The sequence below is a fragment of the Ictidomys tridecemlineatus genome, chromosome 1 (assembly GCF_052094955.1).
Source record: "Ictidomys tridecemlineatus isolate mIctTri1 chromosome 1, mIctTri1.hap1, whole genome shotgun sequence".
Taxonomy (NCBI): Eukaryota; Metazoa; Chordata; class Mammalia; order Rodentia; family Sciuridae; genus Ictidomys; species Ictidomys tridecemlineatus.
Window position 1 is genome coordinate 116,767,469 of NC_135477.1, and position 12,005 is coordinate 116,779,473.

At 35.7% G+C, this 12,005-nt stretch overlaps 1 protein-coding gene across 1 annotated transcript; it reads left to right on the top strand.

The window, feature by feature from the left end:
- Nucleotides 1–8,597: 8,597 nt before the first annotated feature.
- LOC101956825 (non-histone chromosomal protein HMG-17) lies at nucleotides 8,598–9,791 on the top strand. Its single transcript, XM_005320896.4, has one exon. The coding sequence runs from the start codon at nucleotides 8,700–8,702 to the stop codon at nucleotides 8,970–8,972; it is 273 nt and encodes a 90-aa protein (XP_005320953.1). The 5' UTR covers nucleotides 8,598–8,699; the 3' UTR covers nucleotides 8,973–9,791.
- Nucleotides 9,792–12,005: the final 2,214 nt, after the last annotated feature.

Sequence of the window (12,005 nt, forward strand, 5' to 3'; positions counted from 1 at the left end):
CCATGGATAATATAATCTAAATCAAATCTTAATGAACAGTGTTTATTATCTGCAGGCCAAGATTAATCCAGAAATAAAATCTTTGCTTGGTTTTGAGACATGATATTCTTGAGTGAGTGCCTAAAGTAATATGTTTAGACATCCTTTCAAGTATTCTAGATTTTCTCTTGCATCAAGCCATAATATCACAGAAAAATAATTATAAAATATTGCTTTTGCTTTTGAAGATTTATTTTTTCATAAGTGCAAAACAAAAAATATATAAATTTATCTTTATATGTTTTTTATTGTAAATTGGCATGGTATTTTGAGAAATATGAAAAGCAACTAGAGGATTATACTTGTTATAGGTTTAGTGGAGAATTTGCCCACCATATCACTTATTAAGAAAGACACATGGTAGAAACGTCTTTCAGGTATGACATTGTCTAAAAGCCTAATTAAGGATCAAAGAAAAATTGGCTTCCTTCTCAGTGCATAGATTGTGTTTAGTACATCAAAACTGCAGGTTTCACTACTGGACTTTTTTCCCTGTGTTTTGTTAAGAACCACTTTTTTTTATTTGTTTCTCAGAACCACTTTTATATCTCCCTTCTTATCAAATACGTAGCATCTTTGTGTTATGAACTTTTTGCATCATCTGTTTGCCTAGAATATCTTAATTTCCTATCCTGAATTTACTTTTACTCATATTTATTCACCTCTGTAGTTTTTAATTCTACTTTATATGTATGTTTGAGCAACTTTCATTCTTTAGGGGAAAATGAATAAAAATAGTATAAGACAAAATGCAAGCAAACTTGTCTCACTGCCCCCTCCAACTGTGTACCTAAAATAGAATGACTTATAAAAATATGAATCTCAAAAAGCATCCTACATTTGTTGAGTCATTTATTCAGGAACTTTCATGATAAGCATACTGTGTGCCAGGCTCCATGACAATTGTTAAGCTTACAAAGTGATGGTCCAGGCCCCAGACTTAAAGCAGATATATATATATATATATATATATATATATATATAGATATATATATCTATATATATATATGCAACAGTGTGATAAGTATAATAACTATAATAGAATAAAAGGACCCAGACATTCCTGAAGATATGGAAAGCTGAATGTGCAAGCTAGCTGACCACCCTGTGTTAGGTTAGTAGTCTGCCCCTAGAATAGAAGTTGAAATTAATTGGTATACACACAAAATCACACAGTTTATGCTGAAAGAGTTTAAAGTAAATCACAGACAATATCATACATCTCTGTTACATGACTCAGCAGACAATACTTATTTCTCCATCAAGAAATTCACTTACACAAAGCATTTCTTGCACTTGGTCAGCTTTTGACTGCTTTCCCCTCTTTCCACCTATTCTTTCTATCAGGAAAGAAACACATTCCTCCCCTTTCTCTACTTTGTTGTTTTGGGACATACTCTTCGGGTCTTGTATTTACTTCCTACCACTTCTTATAGTATAGTAAGTATTATACATTCTTTCCACACAAATCCACTGCTCCTTCTAAGAATCCTCTTGATTCATGTGAACATTTCAATCTAGGTCTATACAACTTTGGATTCTGAGATTTCAATCATAACATTATACTAGATGACCTGTATTATATCATTTGACACCTAACACAGTATGACTATAAAGCAAGTACAGCAAAACAAGCAACTGCTGATAAGACTTGGATAATTTAGTAAAATGTTGAGTAACAGCTAATAACTCAAGAGCAGCTATCCTACTGGATTTCTGAGGGGAAATGAAATATAAATGAAATAATCTTAGAAAAACCTTTACTTTTTAATTTACATGGGTTGGTTCTAAACATGTATATTTGTAATAGCTTTAGAATAGTTTCAAGCAGCAGGTCAATGAATGAAATTTAAGGAAAGTCCAAGTATTGTTCTTCCACTGAGCAAATGAATAATTTGGGATAAGCCTTACTTGCTTCCTCTGGTTAGTCAATGGCCTTTCCTCCTTAACTATTATGAGCACAGAGATTCTATATATCCAGCAAAGGAGCATCATTCATGGGTTACTTCAAAACTATATCACATATAAATCAGGGGTTTTCTTTGCAAAGGTAAGATGACTTTAAATTTCATCTGCTTTAATCCTCTCTTTTACCTTTGAAGACTCTGAGAAGCAAATGTCTGCCAAAGAGTAAAGAGAATCAGTGAAAGAACTGGATTAGAACTCCTCAACTTGCCATGAGGACCCCAATTCAAGGTCTGCGTATTTCAGCCTCCTCTTCTTATATTTTAGATACAGAAATGCAGTTTAGATAATATGACCTCATGTTCTGACTTACCTTTTAGCATACATTTGAAAACTAAAACACCCAAAAATGAGGGTCTGTTGATTTAGAGTTTTAAACATATCTTTACAATGCCCTTGACTTGCCCCTGAATTTTTCTAGCTCCCAATTATCATTCACATGTCGGCCTAACTATAATCAGAAAGAATAAATGCAAATAGGCCATGCCAGGCTTGCAAAACTAAACCTAAAGGTAGTGACTAATGTCACAGGGTTATTGACTAACTCATTCAACTGAACTTTACTCAACACTATTACAAACTCTTTTCGTTGTTGTTGTTTCAGTTTCCCAATGTCCTTTTTCCTTTTCTAACAGTAATATAATTTCTTTTGGAGGAATTGTTCCTATTCTTTCCATACAACCTGGAGAGACTTTAGTGCCCTTCTGCACAGCCTCCCCACCCCTCCACCCCGAGCATTGGAGAGGCAGGCGTGGGATCTCAGATAAACCATTCAGATACTCTTTTTTTCTTTTTTTTTTTTGTATGATTTCCAGTGAAAAGCCTAGGAGATTGTTCTAAACAGTAAGTTTTCAGAATCTAGAGAAGAAAGTGGAGATCAGTAAAGGATAAGCCTTAAAAGAAGGATGCAAGATGAAAGGGAAATGACTTTTTTTTTTTTAAATTTTGGTACTAGGGATTGATTGAACTCAGGGACCCTTGACCACTGAGCCACATCCCTAGCCCTAATTTGTATTTTATTTAGAGACAGGGTCTCACTGAGTTGCTTATCGCCTCACATTTGCTGAGGCTGGCTTTGAACTCATGATTCTCCTGTCTCAACCTCTCCAGACGCTGGGATTACAGGTGTGTGCCACAGCTCCTGGTGGGAAATGACTTTTTAAGGTGAGTGTCAGATAAACCAGGTCTTTGAATTCAAAATGAATAAGATTTCTTGAAAGAGTACTGAAAAGCAATCTCCAAAAGGATGATGATCTTATTAATAAGACAGAACTAAACTTAATGAATACAAAGAAATATAGAAAGAAAATGATTCCTTGAGGAATAGGGTGCTTACAGGAAGGTAGGGTGGGGAAAGCCAGCCAAGGAGCCTAAGATAGAGAGTAGAGAGCAAGGCCATTTGAACATGACTTCAGATAAGTATTTAACTTCTCCATCAGTTTGCTTATCTGTAGAATGAGGGTGCTCATGGTACCACCTCATCAGGCGCTGTGAGGACTCTGCAAGTTATTATATTAGAACACTTCAAAATTGGGGCTGGATTACTGAGCAATCAAGATCTACAGTTTCAAAGCAAGTGTGACCTCAAGTGCTCAAAATTCCAAAAAGTTTAAGCCAAATTCAGTACCTGAATTTACTTACTATCTCATCGATGACTCTCAAGAAAGTAGTTGAGACAGAAGTTATAACAACTTAAGGAGGAAGTTTGTGGTGAAAACATGAAATGCCTGGTCCATTTTATTTAAAAGTTTAACTGTGAAATGAAGCGAGAGAAAATGTGAAGGGCAGGGAGATACAATCACATTTTGAAAGCATAAGAGAAGGGTGAGTAAAGAAGAGGAGGTGAGGGTGGGAATGGGATGAGTCTCAGCCTAAGATTGTGATGGAAGTAAAAAAAAAAAGTTCCAGAACACATTGTAGTTTATCTCAGAAAAGGAAATCATTCTTCTGAATCTGGAGGGGAAGAATAAAGTATATTAATAGAGGGAAAAAAAGATGCATTGGAGAATAGAGCAAAGTCCCTCATGAAATTGGGACCAATGGACATGAACTTATCAGAAAAGTTGGAGAAACAAAATTAAGATGATGATTATGGCACACTGCCAAATGCTGGAAAATGACAAATCTTTATGTTCCTTAGATTTTCTACTACATTAAGAAATTTTAATATGGAAATTCTAGGAAAATTGGTCTTATAAATCAAAAGAGCAAGATAAAATGTATTTTAAATGACCTCACTCAAAGCTGATTCATGGAAAGGACATAATGAGCTCCCCAGTGTTAGCATGGGAGAGGAAAAGAATCTGTAGAGGGTCACAGTGACACAAACTTTTTCTTACAGACTACTCTTTCTCTAAGATTCCAGAGTTTAACACATGCTTCAGGTCTCTTATCACCTAAGATTTAACTTCTGTTTGAATAAACAGTTCTTGTTTTGGATGTTGGAGAAAAAGGCAAAAAATATCCCTTAATTTTATTTGGAGCCTGGCCCCCCAATAAACATATGATGAAAGTATTAGGATGTCCTCAAGAAATATGTGTACAAAACATGCGTTCAGTTTCACTGAGTCCTGGTGTTCCCTAAACATGCCAGCGATTCAGTCAATAAATGATTGCTACACAGTTGGGAATCTCATAAAATTGGATATCTCCTCCACCCCAAAATGTAGATCCTAAAATTGCTTAACTCAGAAAGGATTTCAAGTGTTGTCCATGCAATGGAGTTCCAAAATTTATATAAATCAGACCATTAAATCTTTTATGATGATAATAATTACAATGATGATTTAAATAATGCAGGTGGCTATTCCACCTATCATTTCATTCTATGAGCTTGCACTAGAAGACGTATACGAGCATAAGATGAGAATTATGAACATATTCTTTCATTTGGTCCCAGAGTTTTTCTTATAGCATAGAGTTCTTATTTTGCTATGTGGAGCTTGATTTTTCTTTACAAGATTGACAATATTTATTGTTTCTTGGCTTCCTAGTAGTTATCCATCTCCTCTGCCACCCCTCACTAGTAGTCTGTTTCCTCTTTTGGTGGAATTTCCCCATGATTAAGTTTCTCATGGGAGAAAAAATTCCTAACTCCTACCTCTCAAGGCTTGTCACATCAAAAAGCCAAGAAAACCAGATTCTTTGTGCCTGCTATAACTGGTGACAGTATCACCATCCAAACTTCTAATCACAAGAAAATGATGCAGAGATGGAATGACTCTTTGAAGTCCTAACCCACTACAGCAAGAGCTCTGACCCATGCAGCCTTGGGTTTTGCCCATTTTTCAAATCCAGTTGCCTGTCAATTCCCAATAACAGACAATCCCTTGATAATATTCTAGTAAAAAACAATTTGCTTAAAAATGCCAGCAGCAGTTTTTATAACCTAAAACAAAGCCAAACAAATCTTATTGGTCCCTGGAGGAAAAACTGACCATGTTGGGCCTTCTGAGAGGCAGAATTTCAGTGTCACACGGGGAAGCTGCCCAAGAAAATCTCAAATATAGTCTTGATTGCGATATTTTTGCCTTGCAAACTGACTTTAGAACCCACTCTTCACATAATAAGTGATTTTATATTGAAAGCAGCCAAAATGCTCTACAATTACAAGAAGTAAAAAGAATAGACTACAGAGAGTATTATGCAATCACTATAGGAAGATATAAAATAACACTTAAAATATCCCCAACAGATTATTACTAGAGTTTTGTTAGTATGATTCATATTCTCTCATTATTACCAGTAGAACAATGACTTGAAATGTCATATGCAGTGTGGGTTGATGAGTGTTTTTTTTCTCCTTATGCTTTCATCTATGTTTAAATTTCTTACAATTAATATAGACTGTCTTTGAAATTAAACTTTTAATACTCTAGAAATGTTATTGTAAATAAGGGGGAAAAAAAATGTCTCTTCTAGTACTTCGGTGCCCAAAGCCTTTTCTCTTTTATGTTTTCCAGATAAATCTTTATTTTTCCATTCTCTCCAAAAAGAGTAAAACCCTACACCTTTAAAATTTATAATTCAAGCTATAGAAGATTATAAAATGTCTCTTACAATTTGTCTTATTATTTGATGTAAACAGCCTTCATCAACCTATGGGCTAAATCATTATTATTATTAATTAATTATTATTGCTTTCAGTTTTATGTTTCAGAAATTAAGACTTGGAAAAAAAAGTCACATTTGAATAGAAATTCCCCTATTTGATCATTCACTTTTCCCCAGACAGCAACCCAAATGATACATGTCTTAGTAATCAAATACCCACATGTAGAACTCATGTAAAAACTCGATTTATTATAAAAATGACACTTAGCCATGACTAGAAATCATTTTGATGGGTCATGTCCTCTGTAGATCTCTCAGACTCTTACTAATTTGTTTTCTTTATTATTGGTGTTTTGGGTATGAGCATTCAACCCAGAAGAATATTCACCTGTAGTTCTTCCAAACTAAAATTTGTAATAAAGCAATATTGATACAGGAATCAGGAAAGTTAAGTAAAACAAAATATAGAATCATATAGTATAAACTAGAAAGTATCATTTAAGTCCAAGAATATATAATGGGTTATTTAACATATATATAGATTAACATATATGTCATGATATAGTAAGGTTTTAAAAAATGTCATATTACTATTTCATATTTAAATATAATTTAGGAAAATTAAACATATAAACATTTTAAAATATAAAGAACCACAAAAATGTTAGATCAATATTTAATATTTAATATAGATTAATATTTCCCAAGTACAATACTAAAAAAAATCATAAGTTTAAAACATTTGTAATAAAAAACACAATATATAATAATTTTTTAAAAAGGTAAACTGAGTAAAATAAAGCAGATTGTTGGTAAAATGTTGCTATTCTTATATATGAAAAATCTATTAAATTATTAAGAAGTAGGAAGGTGAAGCAAATTGATAGTTGAGTAAGATGTCCCCACAGAAACACCCAGCTGAACATCTACCTGTAATCCCAGTGGCTTGGGAGGCTGAGACTGGAGGATCAAAGCCAGCCTCAGCAAATGTGAGGCACTAAGCAATTCAGTGAGACCCTGTCTCTAAATAACATACAAAATTGGGCTGGGGATGTGGCTCAGTGGTTGAGTGCCCCTAAATTCAAGCCCCGGTACCCCACCCCCTATAAAAAAATCCATCTGTTATGCACCAAATTGCCAGCACAAGGGCTAAGGAATGCAGGTGAGAGAACTGTAGTGCTTGCTGTTAGTATAATAAAAGGAAAAGAAGCATCCATAAAGGCAGGAGAGAAGGATTTTCCTGTGTTTCCCCTCCCCAACTCCAAGCAACCTGATCCTCCAGCCTGGGAGAGGGAAAGAGAATTTTATACAGGTCTTAGACGTGAACCCCAATACCAGATCTGCCACAGTAAAACCCAGTGTTTAGCAAAACCCTATAACCCCTACTGCCAAGCCTATACCTCCGGAAATCTTTAGGGCAGGCAGTAAATATATCCTTCAACCACCCCTCCCTGCAACCTGTGTGGCACAGTGAGTAGCAGTACTCCATCCCCTGGGGAGCAGGGCATAGTTCAGAGTTTTGTCTCAGAGCTCAGTGACGAGCACCCAGTAGAAAATGAGGACCCTATACACACATCACAGATCTAAGCCCTGAGCCAGCTCCAGCCTCAGGAAGAGACCTGTGTGCCTGCCTGCAGGACAGACCTGAGTTTCAGTCTTATCAGCTCCTGCTTTAGAGGGATCCTAGGAACACCTGCCCTTTGCCAAAGACTGTGCATGGCCTTGTGACTCTGAGACTCTGGTGTGACCCATTTTTGCACCAGTTTTGATGACCAAAGGATTGTCTCCTCTACCCATCTTCCAACCTTGGTTTCCAGGCTGTCTATTTTTTATTTTGAGACAGGGTCTTACTCAGTTGCTTGGAGTCTTACTAATTTGCTGAGGCTGGTCTTGTACTTGAAATCCTCCTGCTTCAGCTTGTGGAATCTGGGCTTACTAATGTCCATCACCGCACCTGGTCCTGTTACAGAACTTGGGCCATCTAGGAAACTGATGCAGCACAAAGGACCTTCCCCCACTTCAAATCCTAATTCTTGCAATCAAATCAAAAAGATTTTTGAATGTCACTTATAGTAACAGATATTGTTTATGAAGGAAAGGGGAAAAAAAGTGGGAGGGAGAGAGTGAGTCCTCTCATAGAGGAGAGGGACAATGTGCCTCTCCTGCATTCCAGTTTATTGGGGAATCCCAGAGAAGTTTCTAGAGAGTCCCACCCAAGTCCACCTCTTGACTTTTGACTGATGACTGCAGAATGACATCAGACTTTCAAGTCTTCACTGCCGTGACAACTCTGGATCACTTTGGCCCATGCTGACTGGTTCTAATTAGATTCTTAACCATAAATTTTTAGATTTTAAAATTAGGAGAAATTATCCTCATTTCCCTGTAATAGAAAAGCCAAAAATAATAAGTAAGGAATCTAAACATACCACTAAATTAATTCATTTAATAATCAAGGAAGACTGTAAGAGACAGATAAAGGGAGGAAGAAACTACAATAAAACCAGATAAGAACTTGTCTATCAATAACTATTGTGTGAGCAGTGTGAAGAAGAGGAGGCGAGAACGACCCCCGGACCGACCAAAGCCGCGCGCCGCTGCATCCCCGCGTCCAGCGCCTGCGTCCCGCCGCCGTCGCCACCATGCCCAAGAGAAAGGCTGAAGGGGATGCTAAAGGAGATAAAGCCAAGGTGAAAGACGAACCACAGAGAAGATCTGCAAGGTTGTCTGCCAAACCTGCTCCTCCAAAGCCAGAGCCCAAGCCTAAAAAGGCCCCTGCAAAGAAGGGAGAGAAGGTACCCAAAGGGAAAAAGGGAAAAGCTGACACTGGCAAGGATGGGAATAACCCTGCAGAAAATGGAGATGCCAAAACAGACCAGGCACAGAAAGCTGAAGGTGCTGGAGATGCCAAGTGAAGTGTGTGCGTTTTTGATAACTGTGTACTTCTGGTGACTGTACAGTTTGAAATACTATTTTTTATCAAGTTTTATAAAAATGCAGAATTTTGTTTTACTTTTTTTTTTTTTTTTTTAAAGCTATGTTGTTAGCACACAGAACACTTCATTGTTGTTTTGGGGGGGAAGGAGCATATATCACTAGTAGAATGTCTCCAAAGCTGGATTGCTGTGGGGGAAGACACCTTCCCTTCTAGTTTTGAGAGACTTCCTCTTTGTTCCTAAGAGGAAGGGATTCCCTGATGTTGGCACACATAGCCACCTTGGCACAAATGCCTTGTGGTATGGAAAAACTCAAACTCATCTGTATGTCCTCCTGTCCCTCTCTGCCATTGGCATAGACTTAACTCCCCTAAACCTGTTGGGACCTGATTCCCAACAGTTGGTTTTACCAGTGTGTGGGGCAATCTGGACTTTCCAGTGACGTCATTGAGAATAGTGTCCCTCAGAAGAGCAGCAGTTCCTTTTCTAGATTGTGGATCTTCAGATTAATAATTTTTGCCATTTTCCTTTCATTTCCTGAAAGTCAGGGTCGGCTTGTGAAAAGTTGTTAAACAACATGCTAAATGTGAAATGTCAACCCTCACTCTAAACTTTCCCTATTCAGAGCATCAAATGAAGACTTCATTGGGTTTTATAGTGGCTTTCTGATTTTGGTAGTCCATTCAAGAAGGGAGTTTGAAAGTTGTTGTATACTGTTAACGATTGTCTGCCCATGTCCTGCCTGAAATACCATGATTGTTTATGAAAAGTATCTTTAATAAAGCTGGATACAGTTTGGCTTGGAAAAAAAAAAAAATAACTATTGTGAATATAAGAAGATTGAATTCTCCAGTTAAAAGACATTAAGTGGGGGGCTGAGATTGTGGTTCAGTGGTAGAGCACTTGCCTTGCCTGAAGCACTGGGTTCAATCTTCAGGACCACATAAAAATAAATAAATAAAATAAAGATGTTGTGTCCATCTACAACTAAAAAAATATTTTTTTAAAAAGACATCAAATGGCTTAGTACAGTGGCAAATACCTGTAATCCCAGCAGCTCAGGAGGCTGAAACAGGAGGTCCCAAGTTCAAAGCCAGTATTACCAACTTAGTGAGGCTCTAATCAACTCAGTGAGACCTTGTCTCTAAATAAAATATAAAAAAGGGATGGGGATGTGGCTCAGTGGTCGAGTGCCCCTGAGTTCAATCCCTGGTACCAAAAAAGAAAAAAGACATGCAGTAAATGAATGGACAAAAAATGAATTAATTAAAATTTAAAACCAAGACATGTTGCATACAAGAAACTCACTTCACATCCAAGGATACACATAGACTGAAAATGAAAGGAGGAAGTAAAATACTTCATGCACATGGAAACTAAGAGAAAGCAGGAATAGACAAATCAATATCAGTTAAAATAGACTTTAAGTCAAAAACAGTTAAAAGAGACGAGTCACTATAAAATGATAAAAGGGTGAATTCAGAAAGATGAAATAACAGTTCTAAATATATATGCACTCAATATCAGAAAATCCAAATATATAAAGCAAGTATTAATAGAAATAAAGGGAAAGTTAAACTCCAATACAATAGTAGTTGGCAACTTTCAGCAATGAACATATATTACAAAAATCCAGAAAAGAAACAGCAGTGTTAAATTTCACTCTAGACCAAATGAACCTAAAAGATTTCAACAGAGCAGCATTCTACCTAACAACAACCAAATATATATTTTTCTCATTATCACATGAAACATTCTCCAGGATAGAGCATATAATATCCCACAAAATAATATTCAACAAATTTTTAAAAATTGGAATCATATCAAGTATCTTTTCTGAATTCAACACTGTAAAGCTAGAAATTAGTAACAAGAAGAACCCTGGAAACCAAACATCTTACTTTTGAACAACTTTGACCAATGGATCAAGGAAGAAATCAAAGAAGGAAATTTGGAAATTTCTTGAAATAAATGAACAGGAGATACAACATGTCAAAATCTAAGGGAACAGTAGAAGCTAAGTAATAAGATAAACAACTTATTCCTGTATCTCAAAGAACTAGAGAAACAAGAATAAATGAAGTCCAACATTAATAAAAGGAAAAAAAGAATAAAGATCAGAGAAGAAATAAAGGAGTTTAAGAGTAAACATACAAAAATAAATGAAACAAAAAGATGATTTTTCAAAAAGGTACACAAAATAGACATATCCAAAATAGTCTAATAAAAGGAGAAAGAAGGTTCAAATAAATATGATGAGATTAAATTGCAACCCAAATCACAGAAATATAAAAGATCATTAGAGATTATTATGAATAATTAATTGTATGTAATCAAATTTGATTATCTAGAAGAAATAGACAAGTTCCTGGAAACAAACACCTCACCAAGAATAAAATTAAAAAAAAAAAAAAAAAACTACCTTGGGCTGGGGTTGTGGCTCAGAGGTAGAGCACTCACTTAGCATGTGCGAGGCCCTGGGTTCAATCCTCAGCACCATATAAAAAATAAATAAGTAAATAAGGTATTGTGTCAACCACAACTAAAAAATATATATTTAAAAAAACCCACCTGAACAGACTAGTAGTAAATAACAAGATTAAATTAGTAATAATATCTTTTCTCAAAGAAAAGCCTAGAACCAGATGATTTCACTGATGAGTTCTATCAAGCATTAAAGAAGAACCAATACTAATTACTCTTCTTAAGTTATTCCAAAAAATAGAATAGGAAAGAATTCTTCCAAACAAATTCAATATAACAGTGCATAGGCAAACATTATATGCATTTTGGTATTTTTCCTTAATACAAAAAACAGATTAGAACATAACAACAACAACAAAAGAAAACAATAGGCTACTCTCCTTGATGAACACAGACGCAAAAATTCTCAACAAAATACTAGTACATTTATAAAATTATTATCCATGATCAAGTGGAATTCATCCCAGGAATGCAAGGATGGTTCAAGATATGCAAATCAATAAATCAAAAGAGTGAAGGACAAAAACC

Excerpts from the sequence above, each read along its gene's own strand:
- LOC101956825 (XM_005320896.4), top strand. The coding sequence starts at position 8,700 with ATGCCCAAGAGAAAGGCTGAAGGGGATGCTAAAGGAGATAAAGCCAAG.